The sequence below is a fragment of the Chionomys nivalis genome, chromosome 19 (assembly GCF_950005125.1).
Source record: "Chionomys nivalis chromosome 19, mChiNiv1.1, whole genome shotgun sequence".
Lineage (NCBI taxonomy): Eukaryota > Metazoa > Chordata > Mammalia > Rodentia > Cricetidae > Chionomys > Chionomys nivalis.
In genome coordinates, this window is record NC_080104.1 from 52,782,218 (window position 1) to 52,801,615 (window position 19,398).

Consider the following 19,398-nt stretch of genomic DNA (forward strand, 5'->3'; position numbering starts at 1 on the left):
CCTTCTTCCTCCCAGCATTCAGCTTTGTTTTTTCTGCCTAGCTAAGTTCTTCCCTGTAATAGGTCCAAAGCAGTTTTTTTATTCATTAATGGTAATCACAGCACACAGAGGGAAACCCCACATCAGTTTTCTCATTTAAATTGGAATAATATTAATAACTACTTGGGATAGTAAATAATAAACTTGAAGCCTGTAGAGTTCTAAAGAAAAATAAAATAGAATGTAGTCAGCATGGAGTTATTTCTTTTTTATATATAAGAAGAGAAGGCACTCATTGCATACTAAATGAATACAACATATCCATCAACTATTGCTAAAATAGCTCATTTAGATTCCACGGTAGATTTGTATGCAATCATCTATAGATTGCAGTTGGCAAAATAGACAGGGAGACTGTCAGTAAGAATCCTGTGCAATTACACATTCTAATATGTTTTACCTCAGAATACCAGTTGCAAGAATAAATTATCAACTAAGGTTGGCAAATTCTGAACAGTGCATGTTTTTTATGCTGGGTATTCTTTCCTAATGAAATCAAGCACAACAAAAATTTCCCTCCTGTTGTCCTTGTCTTAGTGACTGTTCTCGAGCTGTGAAGAGACACTATGACCAAGGCAGCTATTATATGAGAAAGCATTTAACTGGGGGTTTGTTTACAGTTTCAGAGATTTAGTCAATTTAGTCATAGTGGAAAACACGACAGCCTTCAGGCAGACACTGGAACAGTAGCTAAGAGGCACATCCTAATCCATAGCAGTGACAGACAGGCAGGCAGGAAGCAGACTGACTGACTGACTGACGATTGACTGACTGACTGACTGACTGACTGACTGACTGACTGACTGACTGACTCTGGGCCTAGCATGCCCACCCACCAGTGACACACCTCCTCCAACAAGACCACATCTCCTAATCCTTGTAATACTTCAAACAGTTCCACTGCCTGGTGAATAAGCATTCAAATATGAGTTTGTAAAGGTCATTCTTATTCAAACCTCCATAGTCATCATAAACAGAGTTTTAAAAAGCAGACTCAAAGCCAAAATAATGAAATCCTCTTAGCATGTAATTTCTAGATCCACAGCAAATACTCTCAGCAGTGGTTTATTCCTAATACCAGTAGGAAAATATGTGATTTTTCAAAAAAAAATCATCTGGCAATGAGTTAAAAACAAGAAACAAATTGTATAGATAGTAGGGAGCAGACAATATTAACACTTAGAAATTTCTGTGATCAGGACTTAAATACATTCTGTTTTCACTTTTCAGGTGTCAGTGGTCAATCAACTGGATATGCAGGTCATTGTCTCCAATGTACCACCTACGTTAGTGGAAAAGAAGATAGAAGACCTCACAGAGTAATGGATTTTGCTTCTTTATACATCTATCTCCATAGAGCTGTCATCTTAGTTTGACTGAGACATTTAAATTATTACAATATTCAGATGGAGCAAAGCTTTAAAAACACTTTCTTCATGGTAATTTTGCTTACTCTTTTCCCAGGCTGTAGAGTTTCACGGGAAAGTAGGTAAAGGTTCTGGAAATACCTTCAAGTAACAGTAGACATTAGACTGAGGATAGCCCAGGCTTCGAATGTTCTGCTACAGCAACAAAACTTCAGAGTTCAGCATGAGCAATTCTCAGGCATGTGATTTGACTATGGGCCTTGGAATGGCCATCCAAGATCATTCAAAAAATTCAGAATTGCAGTCTCATGCAATGTACACAACGTGTTCTTTTTCAAAATCATATGTTCACTGATACAACACATCCTTTTATTTAAAAAATGGTATTTTATAAAGTCATTGTTGATTAACAATTTGGTTGTTTGTTCTCCGTGTTCCATGAGGCCAAGAAAGATTGGCGTTCAGTGGTCTGATTTGATCCCCCAATGAGCAGGTGATGAGTGACAACATCAATCCTTTAGTGCCAGCAAACACCACCCATTTTAGACAACTGAAGTATGGAAGGAATAGCCTTTAGGTCAAGCGTAACTGAAGTCTGTTCTGCTATGCTGTGGATCATGTGCTAACAGTGCCAAATGTCCAGGTTCCTGTGTTAGAAGCTGTTTTTCTGTAGACCACTGACTGTTCCGTTACCTCCACAGAAGGTTGACTGTGTGACTGCAAGGCTGCACCTTTGGGACATTTTAGATGTGCATGTCCTTGGCCCTCTACCTCACTCTTTACCAGTGAGACCCCAGATCCTGAATTCCTTGTTCTCCCCTGATCTGAGTGCCTACAGCTGCTCTGAGCACGAGACCTTCAGGAGTTCCTGATGGCAGGAGAATGGTTTCTGGTGGGTTTGGCTGGGGCGTGGCTATCTCTATATAATCTGCCCTGAACACAATAAAGGGGCATTCTCGGGGAATTCAAGGATGACCTGTGTTGCTGTCTCTCTGTCTGTGTGTGTCTGTGTATTTTAACCTCCATCCCCTTGCCCGAAGCTCGCCAACTGGGTGCCAGCGCACAGAGCACAGACACGGGGGCGCGGTGCGCGGCACTTCAGGACCCGTGTGTGGGCCACTGGATCTCTTGGTCCCTCTCCCACAGGACCACACTGAATAAATCTCCTCTTTCTGCTCTCTACTTTAGATAGATAGATAGATAGATAGATAGATAGATAGATAGATAGATAGATAGATAGATAGATAGATAGATAGATAGATAGATAGATGATAGATAGATTGTGAAAGGTGGTATTAGTTTATCAGTTTATGTGCTCTGCCTCCTTAACATTAGTTAGGAATTGACTTCGTCTGTCATTTTTGATTTATCTATATTTATTGTTTGTGATAGCCTGTACCTCAATCTAGCCTTGAACTTTTTGTTTGTTTGTTTGTTTTTTGAGAGAGCATTTTTCAGTGTAGCCTTGGCTGTCTTGAAACTCACTCTGTAAACCAGGCTGGCCTCGAACTCACAGAGATCTGCCTGCTTCTGCCTCACGAGTGATAGGATTAAAGGCGTGTGCCACCAGCTAGCCTTGAACTCTTGATGCCCCTGCTTCAGCTTCCTAGATATTAGGTTGTATTCTGTGCCCCATACCCGTCTTGCTATTATTTATTAATTCTCTAGTCTTTAATACTCTGGTGGTGGCAAGGATTATCAAGCTGCAGTTGTCCTTTTCGCCTCGTGCCGCTGTCTCCTTTTCACATGCAGCGTGTGATGTTTGTGCCTTCTGTTGTGTTCAGGTGGATCAGTGTCAACTGCTGCTAGAAATATGATGCTCTCTATGAAAAATAGCGCTTGTTCTAAATCCACAGAAAAATCCTCAGATAATCTGGTAGTTTATTTTCAACAATTAAACTCTGAATGAAACAGAGTATAGCCTGGCTAGCACATGCCATGTTCCCCTGCATACTTTGTAGAGATTTCTTCAGATTTTGTGCTTTGAACATTTAATACCACGTAAATGTCCCAGGAGGCATATAGCATCACAAGGCACAGAGTGGAGCTTTTTGCTTACCTCTGCAGTTCATGTACAGATAACCTCCATGAAAATCTTAGCTGCTTCTATTTCACACCTAGACACATACTCTCTCATAATACCAGCTGGAAAAGGTGACGCCCTATTCCCCAGCTAGCTGTTTAGTCTGTCTGGTTTTCTTCAGAGTGTACTCTAATGCTCTTAGCATTTATCAGCTTCTCCTTAGATTATGATCTAATGAAAGCATCAACGGGGTTTAATGCCGTCATCAGTTCAGTTTTATAGGAAGTGTTTGATTCATTTTTATTGACCGGACCCTTAACCCAAACACAATCATTGTGCTCTTTGTTTTATATTGAAACAAAGTGTGTTACACAGAAATTAAAAGTAACAAGACAGAAGGATAATTTCATAAGCATTTATAAGAATTAATGGCATAAGTAAACCTAATGGCATGAATGAGGAATTCTGAGATTCTGAGATACATATATTATTGCAAAGGAAACATTGATACTAAGCCTTTTCACCTGCAACAGTGTTTCTCAGCCTCAGTTCTAACATTTGTTGATGAGGGCTAGTGAGGCTTGCACGACTGATCTTGAGAGAACCAAATTATGTAAGGTGATAAAAATCACGAACACCCAGTGAGCGATGACTGGTCTGTGTAAATTGGCCTAGAAGACGAAAACAAATGGTTCCGATGGAGAGAGGCCAGGCTTTTGTACAGTCTTTTAAAACAGCAAAGCTTTGTTACAGAGAGTAGCTTATTAATTCAGGTGGAAGTCTTTGAATACTGTTAGAGTTGCGTGGCCTCTGGCAGCCCAGTAACACTTGAAGCTGTTCCTTCTCATCTTCAAAAGGGAATGAAAACATCTTGTTGACCCTGATAGAGTTGTACATTCTTTGACAAGGCAGATGCATACGTGCCTGGTCTCCTTTTGTCTCCATTGTGTGTGTGTGTGTGTGTGTGCATCTGTGTGTATGTGTGTAAAACAGATTTCACCATTTTTTTTTTTTTTTTTTTGGATTTTCGAGACAGGGTTTCTCCGTAGCTTTTTGGTTCCCGTCCTGGAACTAGCTCTTGTAGACCAGGCTGGCCTCGAACTCACAGAGATCCACCTGCCTCTGCCTCCCGAGTGCTGGGATTAAAGGCGTGCGCCACCACCGCCCGGCAGATTTCACCATTTTTAAGTTCACAGTTGTTTATTATTAAATATACTTACATTATTATTAAACATATGCCATAACTTCCTCAAGTCATGGAAAAGATTCCACATCAGTCATTCCATCACATAGCAGCCTCCCATACCTTTATCCTCTGGCCCTAGCACCACTGCTCCTAACAGTGTGAAGTTGGCTTTTTAATTCAGGCTATAGAATGAAGCCAGACATTTCACCTTTTGTGACTGGCTTACTTGACTTGGCCTAACATCCTCCGGATTCACCTATTTTGACATGGGACCATACCTACTGTGATTCTTCTTTTGGACGTTTTACATCACTTTTACTTTGTAAATCTGTTCTTACTTACTGGTAAGCAGAAGTAACACAAAGTAAATGACTTGCAAGTGGATTTCACTTGTTCTTTTATTAGTATTTTAATTAAAATGATTTTCATATCATATATTTTCACCATATTCTTCCCCCCCATCACAAATCCTCTCAGATCTTCCCCACATCCCTAAGCACGCATTTTTTTATTTCTCTCCTGGATTGGAAAGGCTTTAAAAATAAATGTATAATTGCATTTAGAAACCATTTGGCATCAACCATCATGTGCTGGAAGCAATATCTTCTTTGAGATCTAAAACAAGTGTGCATGATATATATCTAGTTTATGGAAAGTATCCTATGGCAGGATTTTAATTACTGTCAGTTCTCAAACCAACAAAACAAGAAAAACAAAACATGAAAATCAGAACCGACAAACTAAATGAAAAAGAAAATCAATTTCAATTTTACTGTTTAAAAGATCTCTCTGGAAACACCTGTGTAAAAATTCCTGTTGGGCAACCTGTTTGTTTGCTTTGCTTTCATCTTCTAAGATTTGGCTTTTGTTCCAATGTCCAAAACACTCATCACTCATCATTGTCTCTACTCGGGATGCTGATAGTCAAAACTGTATCGTTTCTGTTGGGAGGATGACATTCGCAGAAATATAGTGAATTGATTAGCTATCACATAGAAAAATCAAACACGTATCTGTGCTATTTTTCTATGCTTCTTTAACCATATAAAAACAATAGGTTAAAACAACATTCAAGGCTTAGCTATTGTGTTTGGGTGGTGTATTTTGTAAGAATCATTATGTCTGACTGTGGTGTGTGTGTGTGTGTGTGATGTGCATACATGCAAAGGCCAGAAAAGGACATTGGAAACTCTGTTCTATTGTTCCCATGCTAGTTTTTGAGGCAGGGTCTCTTGCTTACCCTGACGCTCTCTGTTTGGACTAGGCTGGACAGTCGGTCAGTGAGCTCCCCAGAATTACCAGTATCTATCCCATGATGCAGAGATTATAGACACATGTGGCCATTCCTGACATTTTCATGAATGCTGAGGATTAGAACTTAGGTTGTCTTGCTTTCAAGTTAAGCATCATTTTTATCTACCGAGGATTCTCCCCCAGAGACCAGAATCAATAAGCCACCAAAGCAATGAGAAAATGTCTTTTTCTAGTTGCTTATTTAACCTGATTCTCATTTTAAAATAACTTGAAAGTTAAGGAAGATAAAGATACAGACCAGCCAGCCTTAGTTATCATTAATCTGTTTTATTCTCTCTAAATACAAGACTATTCAATTTGGCTTTTTTTTTCCCAAACATTTCCAGCAAGTACATTTGCAGTTGCCCCGTGAAAATGGGTGTGTGGCACTAGCCACCATTCTTCTGAGAACTGTGTGGTTACCTTACAGAGATGCGCTAGTGTAGCGGCCATCTTCCCCCTTTGAAGTATGCTTCTTCTCCGTAGATACCAAATGAATAATTTAGCACTGTAATATTTTATGCTCTAAAATCCAGAAATTTTGTCAAATAGAACAACTTATTACTTTATAATCCAACCATCAGGGTATAAAATCAATGAATCTTTTACTCGAGACTGTGCTTGGAGCAGCAGCAATCAATTTTGCATTTTTTGGTGCTTATGGTTTTTCTCTTAACTGTCTATGGTTTGTTCATGGTTTTTCTCTTAACTGTCTATAGTTTATTCATGGATTTTCTCTCTGAGCTACTGCTTCTTATCATGGGAAATTCAACCACTTACATGTAAAAACTTTCATTTGTATCAGTAATGTGATAAATAATATTTTAGATGCTTTCGTTGATGCCTACACTGAATTATTCTTAATGGTCCACCTTATCTCAAAGAGAATGAAAATAGCTTACAGTGACTTATATAGTATGTTTTGATAAAATACACTAAAAATTAGTTTAGAAAAATAAGATAAAAACCTCACAGAATAATAGGCTTCAAAACCTTCCAGAGAGCAACCACCAAGCCAGGGAGCAATCACCACAGAACTTATAGGTAGCACAGAGCAACCACAAGACAGGAAACAATCACTAAAGAGCCTGTCAAATATCAATGAGTCTTCACAAACCATTGAACAATTAGCATGAAGCCTCGTAGCCAAATACAAACCGAATAAACTCGGTTTCAAAGTTCACAATACCAAACTAGCTGTTGTAGAAAAGAAACTCTTTCAGAGTCTAATTCCAGTCTATGGGAAATGCTTTTACCCCATGGGATATCCTGAAGAAGGTTCCTCCAATGGAGAAAGTCCTATAGGACACCTGGCCTGGTTCTTAAGCTTAATCTGGGAAGATTCCCTTAAGGAATGGAACAAAGTTCAGAAGGTCAAGGGAACCTACCTGCTGGAGCTCTCCCACCATCTGCCATGTATGTTCACTCTTTTAGTTCCTCTTTTGAAAGGAAAAAAAATGTATTGACAAGCTGTAGGTAGAGCTTTTTGGATTGCCAGTTAAACTCCCAGATAATTCGAGGCATCATGACGTAGTCATAATACTCATGAACTCAGTAAAGATGTAGTTACCTTCTCAAGATCAAGTCAACAATCAGTCAGTATCCCAACAGGCAGCACAGTAGGAAAGCTCAGTAGGAAAGATATGAGGATATAAGCCTGCTATTGGGGTTCGGGAAGCTATGAGGAAGAGGAAGTAGAAATATTGTAAGAGCCATAAAGGATGATTGACAGCAAGAAAATGTGTCTTCCAGACACAGCATGGCTGATGTAATATGAACTCACAGAGACTGTGGCATTGTGCACAGGGCCAGCACAGACTCAAGCCAGATGGAGTCCCAGTACTGATGGAGGGAAGTAGGCATGAGCTCAAATCCGCAGTCAAGAAGCACTCGCCAATTGGCATTCACTGGTAAAGGAAATTAGTTTTTTCCTATGGAGTCTTGCTGAGTATATAAAAAGAGCAGGCCCTGTCTCCAGCAGTTGATGGTCAATACAAAATGAATCCAATGGTATCTTGCAAACTTTTTGTCTCATGTTGTTTTTATGTTTTGTTTTGTTGTTTTTGTCTTATTGACCTTGTGATTGTACATTAAGATATTCTGAGTTTTATGGGCTTTTTTTTTCCTTTTTATTTATTTTTATTCTTTTTTAATTAAAATTTCCACCTGCTCCCCGTTTCCCATTTCCCTCCCCTCCTCCCAAATATTGCCCCCTCCCCCCACTCCCCTCCCTCTATCCCCACTCCTCTTCTCCTCCCCCCACACCATTCCCCCTCCCTCTCGATACTGAAGAGCAGTCCAAATTCTCTGCCCTGCGGGAAGACGAAGGTCTTCTATCTACGTCCTGGAAGGTGAGCATCTAAACAGGCTAAGCTCCCACAAAGCCAGTTCATGTATTAGGATCGAAACCTAGTGCCATTGTCCTTGGCTTCTCATCTGCCTTCATTGTCCGCCATGCTCAGAGAGTCCAGAATCAACCCATGCTTATTCAGTCCCAGACCAGCTGGCCTTGGTGGGCTCCCAATAAATCAGTTCCACTGTCACAGTGGGTGGGTGCATCCCTCGTGGTCCTGATTTCCTTGCTCATGTTCTCCCTCCTTCTGCTCCTCATTTGGACCTTAAGAGCTCAGACCGTTGCTCCAAATTGAGACTCTGTCTCTACCTCGATCCATCGCCAGATGAAGGTTCTAAGGTGATATGCAAGATATTCATCAGTATAGGATAGGGTCATTTCAGGTTCCCTCTCCTTAGTTGCCCAAGGTACCAGCTGGGGACATATTCCTGGACACCTGCGAACCCCTCAAGAGTCAAGTCTCTTGTCAACCCTAAGATGGCTCCCTTAGATAGGATATATACTTCGCTGCTCCCGTATCCTCCCTTCCTATATCCCAACCATCCCAATCCCCCGAGCTCCTCCCATCCTCCCCTTCTCATGTTTCTCATCCCATTTCCCCTTTGCCCCATGCCATCTCACCCGCAAGTTCCCAGTTTTTGCCCTGCAATCTTGTCTACTTCCCCTCTCCATGCAGATGACTATATTATTTTCTTTGGGTTCACTTTCTTATTTAACTTCTCTAGGATCACTTGTGGGTGTTTCATTAGTTTTTCTTTTAAATTATGATTTGTTGTCTTGTCTAGTTTGCATTTTGTTTGTTTGTTTGTTTTCTAAAGACAGAGAGAAAGAAGGCATGAAGTTAGTCAGGTGAGGAACTGAGATTCTGGTAATGCTTGGGGGAGGAGAAACCATGATCAGAATATATAGTATGAAAGGGCTTTTTTTTTTCAATTTTAAGAAGAGGATAGAAAGGGAGGCTTTGGATGTGCTGGTGGTGGGATGTTCAAAGTGCCTGAGGGACTAGGAAGGAAGAGTTGGGGTAAGTATAATCAAGATACAAAATATACATGTATGAAAATGCTAAAGAATAAATAAAAGATGTTCTATTTTATTTTTAAGAAAAGGGGGCTGAAGAGATGGCACAGAGGTCAATAAATCTCTTTTAATAGGAAAAGAAACTTGCAGGGTTTACAAGTAAGGGCTTCTAGAGCCCACATAGCAGCCAGAATGCACAGTGGAAACCACACAGAACCTGGTTTTGGTGGGTGTGGCTGACCCTTCATTGTACAAAGGAATTCCAAAACTTTAGAAAGGGGCCTCATTTCTAGAAAGATAGAAGATAACTAGGAGGTAGTGGTTCTACACTGACAGACAGAGCCAAGCCATGTCTCCTTGGTAATATTGGTTCCCGTGAAGAAAACTCAATTAAAAGATTCCAACAACTATTTCTTAGCTGAATATTCAAGTTTAAAAATTTTTATCATTGAATGATGAAAATGATCATTTTAGTTTGACTTATTCACAATACCAAATAGGTAATTAAGAAGATAACTGTCATAATAATTTGCTATAAAAATAAAAGTTAAAATAATCTCAAATGAACACACTCACCTCAGCTTCAAAATAATTTCAGTAAAATCCCTACACATAAGCTTTTTCCAGCTGGAACTAGCTGAAGATCTATATACAAGGGACAGGGAATGGTGATGGTACAAATTTGAACTTAAATATCTGTCAAAATGATTTGGTTCTAAAATATGTAAGTGAAGTGACCCACTTTTTTCATTTTTTGGCTGTTATTTTTTAAAATGCTATCTACATAGAAAAATCTCAGTTAAATATGCTTTTCCATATTTGCTGTGGATGACATGCAGCCTTCAAACTATGGTGGAACAATAAAAACCCCATTTGAATTTGATTTTTATTGCACGTTGTAATTGATTTTCACATTATATACTTTACGGAAGATGGCATGTCCAGCTCTCTGTTCCGAGAAGCAGGTCCTAACCAGACATACACACACATACACACACACACACACACACACACATACACACACACACACACACGCACAGAGTGTTTTCTTCGTAGGTACCAATAACACATTCACCCTCTACAGATGAAAGAGAATGTTCAGCGTTTGTTGTTGTTTGGTTTCTTTATTTTTTTGTTTCTGAATTCCAGTTACTTCACTTAAGCCTCTGTGTCCATCCATTTTCCTGAACATTTTATGATCTCATTTTTCTTTATACCTAAATACTATTCCATTTTTATATCTTTGGATCTATGCCCAGGAGTGGCATAATTGGGTCAGGGAGTAGTTCTATTTTTAATTATTGAGAAATTGCCACATTGATTTCCATGAAGAGTGCACTGGGTTATAGTCCTGACAGCAGGGGGGGGGAAAAGCTCTCCAATGTTATAAGGAGGCTGCTTGTTCGTTTCCCAGCTGCCCAGACTCCCAAAATAACCACACAGAAACTGTATTAATTAAATCACTGCTTGGCTAATTACTTAAGCATATTGCTAGCTAGCTGTTACATCTAGAATTAACCCATCTCTATTATTTTATATTTTACCACGAGGCTTGTGGCCTACCAACAAGGTTTCAACATGTCTGTCCCTGACGGCGGCTCCGTGGCTTCTCTGTTACTCCACCTCCTTTCTCCCAGCATTCAGTTTAGTTTTCCCCGCCTAGCTATACTCTACCCTATCACAGGCCTCAGACAGTTTCTTTACTAACCAGTTGTATTCACAGCATACAGAGGGGAATCCCACATCACTCCAAAAATATGGACCTAACTTCATCCTTTACTGGTAGATATCCAGTTTTATTTCAGTATTATTTATTACAGATGCTGTTTTTTTCCCACTTTTTAACATCTTTGTCGAATCTTAGGTGAATATAGCTATGTCACTTTATGTCTGGCTTCTCAGAGCTATGCCAGCTTATGATGTCTGGGTTCTCATAGCTATGCCAGCTTATATATAAGTTCTCAATTAATTTCCATCAGTATACCTCTCTTCTTAGGCCTGTATCACTGTCTTTGTTGCTAATGCCCTGTGGTATAATTTGAGCCCCTGTACCATGATACCTCTGTCTATGTTGTTTGTCCTTAGCACTGCTTTAGTGTTTGATTTTTGCAGTTCCAAATGAGTTCTTGGATTGTTTTCCTAGTTTTATAAAAAAAAGGAAAATAGCATTGGAATTTTGATGGGAATTGTATTGAACCCATAGTTTACTCTTGGAAATATAGGTATTTCCATGCTCTTAATTCTGCTGAATTCATTTTTGATTTCTCTTTCTCAATGTCCTAAAGTTTTTATTGTGGGGGTCTTTAACTTTCATGGTTAAAAAAAAACTTTCATGGTTAGATTTATTCAGATGTGTTTCATTGTTTTGAAACTATTATAAAAGAGATAATTGTCTAATGTCTTCCTTTGTAAGTTAATTGTTGCCACATGTGAAGGCTACTGATATCTGTATATTGATTTTATATCCTGCCATTTTATTGAAAATGTTTATTATATCTAAGAGGGTTTTGTAGGCTCTCAGTTTAGAATCATTTCATTTGTGAGCAGAAACTGCTTAGCTTCTTTCTTTCATATTTCCATCTCTTTTATGTTTGTCTCATTGTATTGCTTCAGCTACGACTTCATAAGAGAGAAGAAAGTGAGCATCTGCATCCTGTTCCTGACTCTGAAGGCGGTGCTCTTAATTTTATCCCATCTGGCATAATTTTAGTCACGTTGTTGTGATTTCAAAGAGAATGGCCGCCACAGACGTATATTTGAATTTTGATCCCCAGCTGGTGAACTGTTTGGAAGGAGTACAAAGTATGACCTTGCTGGAGGTTGTTTCTCACTGGGGTCAAGCTTTAAGGTTTCAAAAGACTTACACCAGTCCCAGTGTCTCTCTCTCTCTCTCTGCTTTGTGGTTGTGTCTTGAGATGTAAGCTCTTAGCTACTTCTCTAGCACCATGACTGCCTGCCTGCTACCGTGCCCACCTCCATGGTGGTAATGAACTCTATCTGAAACCATGAGCCACAAACCAAATGTGTCCTTTATTTCAGTACCTCAGTCATGATAACATTTTTATCACAGCAATAGAAAGGTAACTAAGAGAACTGTTTTTAGTCTCTATTATTTACAGGTATATCATATCTATATCTGTCATGACTTTGATCATGAAGGCCTTTTGAACATTTTAAAATTCATTTTCTCCACGTATCAAGATTTTTCTGTCCGTATGATCTGATTTGTGTATGTTGAACCAACCTTGCTTCTTCAGGATGATTCTTGTTTGCGAGTATTCTTTTGAGCATTTTTGGATTTACTGGCCTATGGCTTCTTGTTATTGTTGTTGTTATTGTTGTATCATCATTGGGTTTTGGTATCAAGATAACATTTTTTGTGGAGAGAATTTGATAGTGTTCCCTTTTTGGTGGAATACTTCATGTTTTGTAGAACAAATTGAAAAGTATTATTGTTAGATTCAGAGTTACCTTTGGAGAAAATGGAGAAGGCTTTCTATTTCATCTTGACCTTCGAAGGGGTTGACTAAGTTTGTTGAAAGCTTTGGTGGGACACACTGGGTTGCATGAGATATGTGGGTATATCCCTGCTGTAGTGTGTCTTCCCTTCTCTGGCAGAGCTTTGTCTATCTGTGTTATCTGTCTTTCTCCTCAGAATGGAGTATAATCTCTGTCCTTGTTTTTGAAATTCCTTTGCTTTGACTCTAATCTAGGACCTTCTGAAGCCAGAACCATAGATAAACACATTGCTTTTTCAATTCCTGTGAGTTAAAAAAATGTTTTCTTTAATTTAGACTACAGTGTGAGAAGGCATGAGCCTTTAAAGGATGAAGAAAACCAGGCAAGGTGGTACATGTCTATAAGTCAAACACTGCGAGACTGAGGGAGGAGGTTATGAGTTTAAGGCCACACCAGGGAACAAAGCAAGACATTCTCAATCTTCAAAAATAGATTAGAAAAGACGTGGAAAAGGAGGCTGTCAGTCATAGGTTTTTTTTCCTGCTCTGTTCACATTGCACATCAAAGCCTATCAGGGTGGAATGAAGCCACTTGTTAACCATAAGTAAATGGTAGGGTGTCACACCAGCTCGAAACACTAGACTGGCATCATCCACCTGTATTTCTAGCAGCACCACCGCAGCATATCTTGCATGAGTCGTCATCTAGATTTTTGTTAGAATAATATTTGTATTTTAAGTAGACCCAATTAATGGTGAGAATTTAAACTCAGGACAATTCTTCTTCTCATTTTTTGTCAGTCATCTTCAATTCATTCTTCTTAGATGAATGCTACAGTTATGCTCTCATTATTTTCATCCTCGCTAAGCATACAGGATGCCAAAGTACCCTGCAGGGATGTAAGAAATGCAGTCACCAATATCTCCTTTTTCTGTGTACATGACAATGAGCAAGTCTCATTGTTAATTTTTAAAACATTGACTAGACCCTCTTCTTAAATACAAACCAGAGCCTGTAGTGAAACTAAGAGAAATGTCCTGTGACCACACAAGTGACAGTCAGTGGTATCCAAAATGTACACAACAGTCTTGCGTTGCTTGTATAAATTTGATGAAGTCAGCATAGTTTTTAGATGTTATTCTTGATGGATGTTATAGGTAGATGTTATTGTTGTTTATTCCTGTATGTCTAATGCATAGATAAGTGGCTGGAACAGGGACAATATGTGTGCATGTATAATATATATTATATTTAATAATATATATAATAGTTATATTTATTCACACTAAAGAATAGATCACTGACAAGTGACTCTATACATTAAAGTAATATTACCATCATTACAATATCACTCAGAGTATTTTCACCATAAAAATTTCTCAGTACTCTCACTCATATGTGAATGTTTGATAAATGATCACATCACAGGAATTTCTGTCAGTTTTGAGGAAACACACTTATTTCATGCCACTTCTCTCACTAACCTGTACACATCCTGAACTTTACACCAGTGCATTCGTCTTCACATTGACACTCATATTATTAAATCCACACTTGCCAGTATTCAATATGAAATGCCATTCTCAAAGAGCCTATTGTAGGTCATACTACTTAATGATAAAGGTTTAGTTCTTTGATTTTAAAGTATCAATTGCCTAAAATATTTTCTTTATAGATTTTGTGGTTAACCTTGTCTGGCTTTGTGTGCTCTGTACATTTTACTTCTATTCTTCAAATATCACCAGAATTTATTAAACTTGTTTTTTAGGAAATATTAAAAGGAAACCATGGAGATTTTCCACGAGCCTCATCCCTGACCCTTTGGTCAGCTTTACACATATCCAGCATTACGCTGTATTCTTTACCATCGTTTTGAGACATAATTATCAACTAAGTCCAGAATTTATATTATGATTAAGTCTTGGTCTAATACGTTCTATGGATTTAAACAGTGTGTGTAGCCAGAGTTTTTAGAAACAACCCTAGATTCCTGCAGCTTCAACATTATAAACTTGACCAGCTATCCCAATGATGCTGATTAAAGAGATGAAAGCAAAGAGGGGAGATTAATCCTATGTAGCCATATTGAGAAGGACATAGAGAGGGCCAAGTGACACCCCCCCCAAGTTTGCTTTCTAGCTTCTGCCATAAGATTTAGGTTCAAATAGACTCCAAGAAGTATGTATAATTAACCAATGTTGGCCAAGGTATGTCAAGGTATGTTGGTCCAGCATGTCACTGACCCCATCATTGTCCCTATCCTCAGATGGACTGTTGATCTAATAACTAGTCATCACCACAGGGGACCAATCTGGTTTCCAGATGAGTACTTGTGCTGCGCAATGCAGACTTACCCTCATTGATAATTTCTCTTATATGCGTGGGGGGGTCTGACTCCTCTGAGTTCCTGTTCTTCTTGAACTCTCAGATGATGCTGACTCAAGACAATGACCTTTATCTTGCCTTCAACCTTGAAGGGAGATGAGATAGGCTTAGACACTCCTCAAGTGATTGAAGAGATCGCAGTCTAACCCATAGTGAAGGAGACACACACAGAATGGAGGAGGAGGAGCCAATCTGTCATTCACTTTAGTTGCCTTGTAGCCCAAGGAAGGACTCAGTCTCATTCACCCTTAGAAAAATCAGTTTCTAAGTGTCTGATTCAGGTGTAATAATTTGTGTCCAACATTTTGATGTCACCCTTTTCTTACTCAGTTCCCTAGAACACACTCTTTTTTTTTAATCTGTGATTTTGTTGGGTCCAGAATGTAATGTAAAATTGCCTTTATACATCTGTAGGCCACATATTAGGAATTTGACCGACTTGTGGTTCAAAATTTTGAAAGAAAAATGTAGTTAATGCTGAATATGGAAAGACAAGCAAACCAGTATAGCAGCTATCTATAGGGTATATACACTGTGTTGGGTATCATTAGTCATGTAGAGATGGTTCAAGTAATTTGACAGGATGTGGAAAAATTAAATGCAATAGCTATGACATTTTGCAGAAGAAGAAAAAAACTTGAAGATCATCCACAGACTTTGCAATTCCCAAGGCATTCTAAAACCATCTCCATGGAAACTGAAGGACAATAATGTATGGAGTTATTCAGTATGCAGACTTTTCAAGTTCGCTTCCTTCATAATAACCATCTAAGGTTGCTCCGCAGTTTCAGGGCTAGATAGCTCATTTTGTTTTATCACTGATTAGTACTTTAGTAAGTACATATGATGCAAGGATGTCACTCTGGCTCCTTTCTGCTCCCAGATCCTTGTGTTCTCCATCAAAACAATTCAGATGAGACACATAGATCTTGGTATAGAAGGCAAGCATAGTTTACTATGGAACAATAGGGGCTCACTAGAAGGATAAGACAGAAAGCAATGGCCTGGAGAGTACTGTGCTTACCTATATATTTAGTGGGCTTTGCACTATTTCTTAATGTTTCTTGAACAGACACCTTTCCTGGAATGGGGAGGGGCCTCTCTAGATATTGACAGCCATATTTGGCAGCTGGTATGGGCATTGTCTTAAGGGAGGGAGAATAAAATCTCTTTGTACTTTATCAGAAATTTTTTCTAGGTAGTAATCATTTGGACACTCTAGGATGTTTCTCTATTAGGGCCAGAAGTAAAACCCAGATCCCATTTTTGTCCTGTAATATAAAGAATGGCCCTCTCCCCATTTCAGGTTTTAGTTTTACCTTCAAGTTTGCTATTATCTGGATAGCTACTTAGCAGATAGACCACAGTTTATTTGTCCAATAACTTTCTGAAAAGCACCCTGGTAATTTCTAAGTTTTGGGGTTCTGATTCATAGGAAATTTAATGACAAAACTGATATCTAGATTATAGATATCTTTTAAAGGCAGTAGCAATTATTACAGCTTTATATAAAATATGGAATACATTGAAATGGCAATGCACATACCAGCAGCTCCTAGGTTCTAGAAAGGCAATGAGCCAGCTAGTTTCAGCGTATAGAGATGTATTGGAAAAGGTTTGAGGATGCAGGATCAGGATGAGGATAGAAATCAGAGTGAGTGAACAAAGTCAACAGATAGCACCAATGGCCTGAAACAAGACTTAAGTAACTACAGCCTTACAACAAGAACTGTAGGAATGTGACCCATGAGCAAATGTTAAAGTGTAGTCTACTTTGAGTCACTTAGGACAAGGCAGGGAAAATTAACTCTTCTGTTTGAGGAAGGAGTAAAGATAGATAGAAATAAGTATGGAAGGAAAATGATCAACCAAGATGAGAGAATGCGGTACTCTGGCATTATCTTATTAAATGGAAGCCTTTTGAAGAGAACCTATATTGGAAATAAGATTAAGGGGCTCAGAGAAAGGAAAGAAAACCCATAGTTTCCTATTTAAAAGAAAGCATGTTTAACAAAAAAAAAAATAGTTCTGACTGATCAGTGAGAACCAGTTACTTAAAGAGACCCAGAAGTGGAATCAGGTGTGTGGAATCAGAATTACTAAATGAGGTTCTGTAGTGAGGAGGCGAGCAGGCCTGCTTTTCGTCCCGCCTGGCTCCCGCATGGCTAGCTTAGCCCCGGAAATAATAACACGGAAACTGTATTCTTTTAAACACTGCCTGGCCCATTATATCTAGCCTCTTCTTGGCTAACTCTCACATCTTGACTAACTCATTTCTAATAATCTGTGTAGCACCACAAGGTGGTGGCTTACAGGGAAAGATTCAGCATGTCTGACCTGGCGGCTGGCTCCTCCATCCAGGCTCCACCCCAAATCTTCCCCAAGTCATAGTAGAAATGATGCTTTTCAATAAGTAGAGTCTTGTGACAGAAAAGGATGTAGGACATCTTGACCATTTTTAATATCCAGGAACACAGAATAAGGGTAAATTCAGTATTGTAAATGTAAAAGGGCTTCTAGTTGAACGCACTCATATACTTCCCAAGAATGTATTAAATAAATAACTTTAATTATGCGTTATTTATTTCAGGGCTGGGTGGTATTGCTCTATTAAAGGTACCCAACAGATTGTCTCCTGCTTCCTGCTTCCTTCCTTCCTTCCTTCCTTCCTTCTTCACCTTTCATCTCCATCTTTGTCACCTTCATCCCATCATTTTCATCCCCCCATCTTTAACTCAAAATGGCAGCCATTCTTCTCTTGTACTATGTGATAAGTTCAATGAAACTGAAGGATACTCCTCAAAGCAATTCCTTTATAAAGTGAATAGCGCAGACGAGAAAAGGTGGGGAGGGGTTGCTGTGGATGAAATTTCTTACACATCATTTTAAAACTAGCCCCTCAGGAGATAACGAGTTCACTTCTGCTCCCCATACGACCTTTGACTCTGCCGGTCTCTCCTTTATGGCACAGAGTGTAGCTTGCTTTCGTCCCATGCTTTTGTTGGTTTGTTTGTTTGTTTCATTACCTCCACTTTTTTTGTATGACATTTAAGGAAAATATTGCTTCGACAGCTGCTAAGAACTTCCTCCCATATCATCTCCTGGGTTTTCCAGTTTCTAGTTCTATATTCACATCTTTTATTCACATTTGTGGGATAATCCAATAAAAAATGACTGACACACAAAAAAGAGCATTTTCAAAGAAGACACACAAATGGACCACAGCCGCATGAAGCAGATGTTCATCTAACCATCACAAGGACACAAGTCAAGGTCACAAGGAGATACCACCTTGACCCTTGGAGGATGGATAGATATGATTTTTAAAATAACTTCAAAGCAAAATGAAAAAAAAACATATTGGTAAGGTTGGGCAAAAGGTGGAATAGTTATATATTGTGAATGGAATTTTAAAAGAAAAGAAAGGATGTAGCTACTATGAAAAAGATGAAGGAAGTTTCCCAAAACATTTAAAAAATAAAACAACCATGTGATCCAACAATATTACTTCTAGGCATCTGCCCCAACACTCTGAAATTAGTGTCTCAGAGAGTTGGATGTACTCCACATCCATTACCATGTTATGGGAACAATGCAGACATTCACACACACACACACACACACACATACACACACACACACACCATACACTAAAAGTAAATGTAGAAAATGTGTAGTATGTGTATACAGAAGATGGGAAAATAAGTACTTTTACAAAATACATTATTATTTGAAGACATTTTAGTTTTATATTTTTTAAGGAAATGATAGAAAAACTCAAATTAGTATGCATTTTCACTACACACACACACACATATATATATACATATATATATATGTATATATATATATATATATAGAGAGAGAGAGAGAGAGAGAGAGGGAGGGAGGGAGACAGAGAGAGAGTAGTAAAACAATTGTCCAGAGATTAGACATTATTACATTTTAAGGGGTACAGCTTAGTTTTAGGCTCCATTTATTTTGGGGTCTCTACACCATGAAGGAGTTAGTGACACTTTTGTCATTCAACCGAACTTTGATTTGCATACCATCCTGTAGTGTTACACTTATTTCCTCTCTGTAGGATACTATGTAGTCATTGTGTGTACAAGTAAAATGTCCTTGGAACATATCCTGATGCAACTGTAAGTTATACACTACGAAACTAAGGCGTTGGGATCCATAGCAGCCTTCTACAATGTGTTTAACCACACATTCACATTGTTTATGACTTATGAATTAACAGTACCAGTGAGAAGTGTGGTTTTGTTTTAAT

General features: G+C 38.7%; 1 protein-coding gene across 1 annotated transcript in view; it reads left to right on the plus strand.

The window, feature by feature from the left end:
* Pcdh15 (protocadherin related 15) overlaps positions 1 to 19,398 on the plus strand; it is a 1,187,935-nt gene that overhangs the window by 1,141,225 nt on the left and 27,312 nt on the right. The window contains exon 32 of the mRNA XM_057794363.1: positions 1,270 to 1,358. Within this exon, the coding sequence (XP_057650346.1) occupies positions 1,270 to 1,358 (89 nt within the window). The remainder of the gene's footprint in view (positions 1 to 1,269; positions 1,359 to 19,398) is intronic.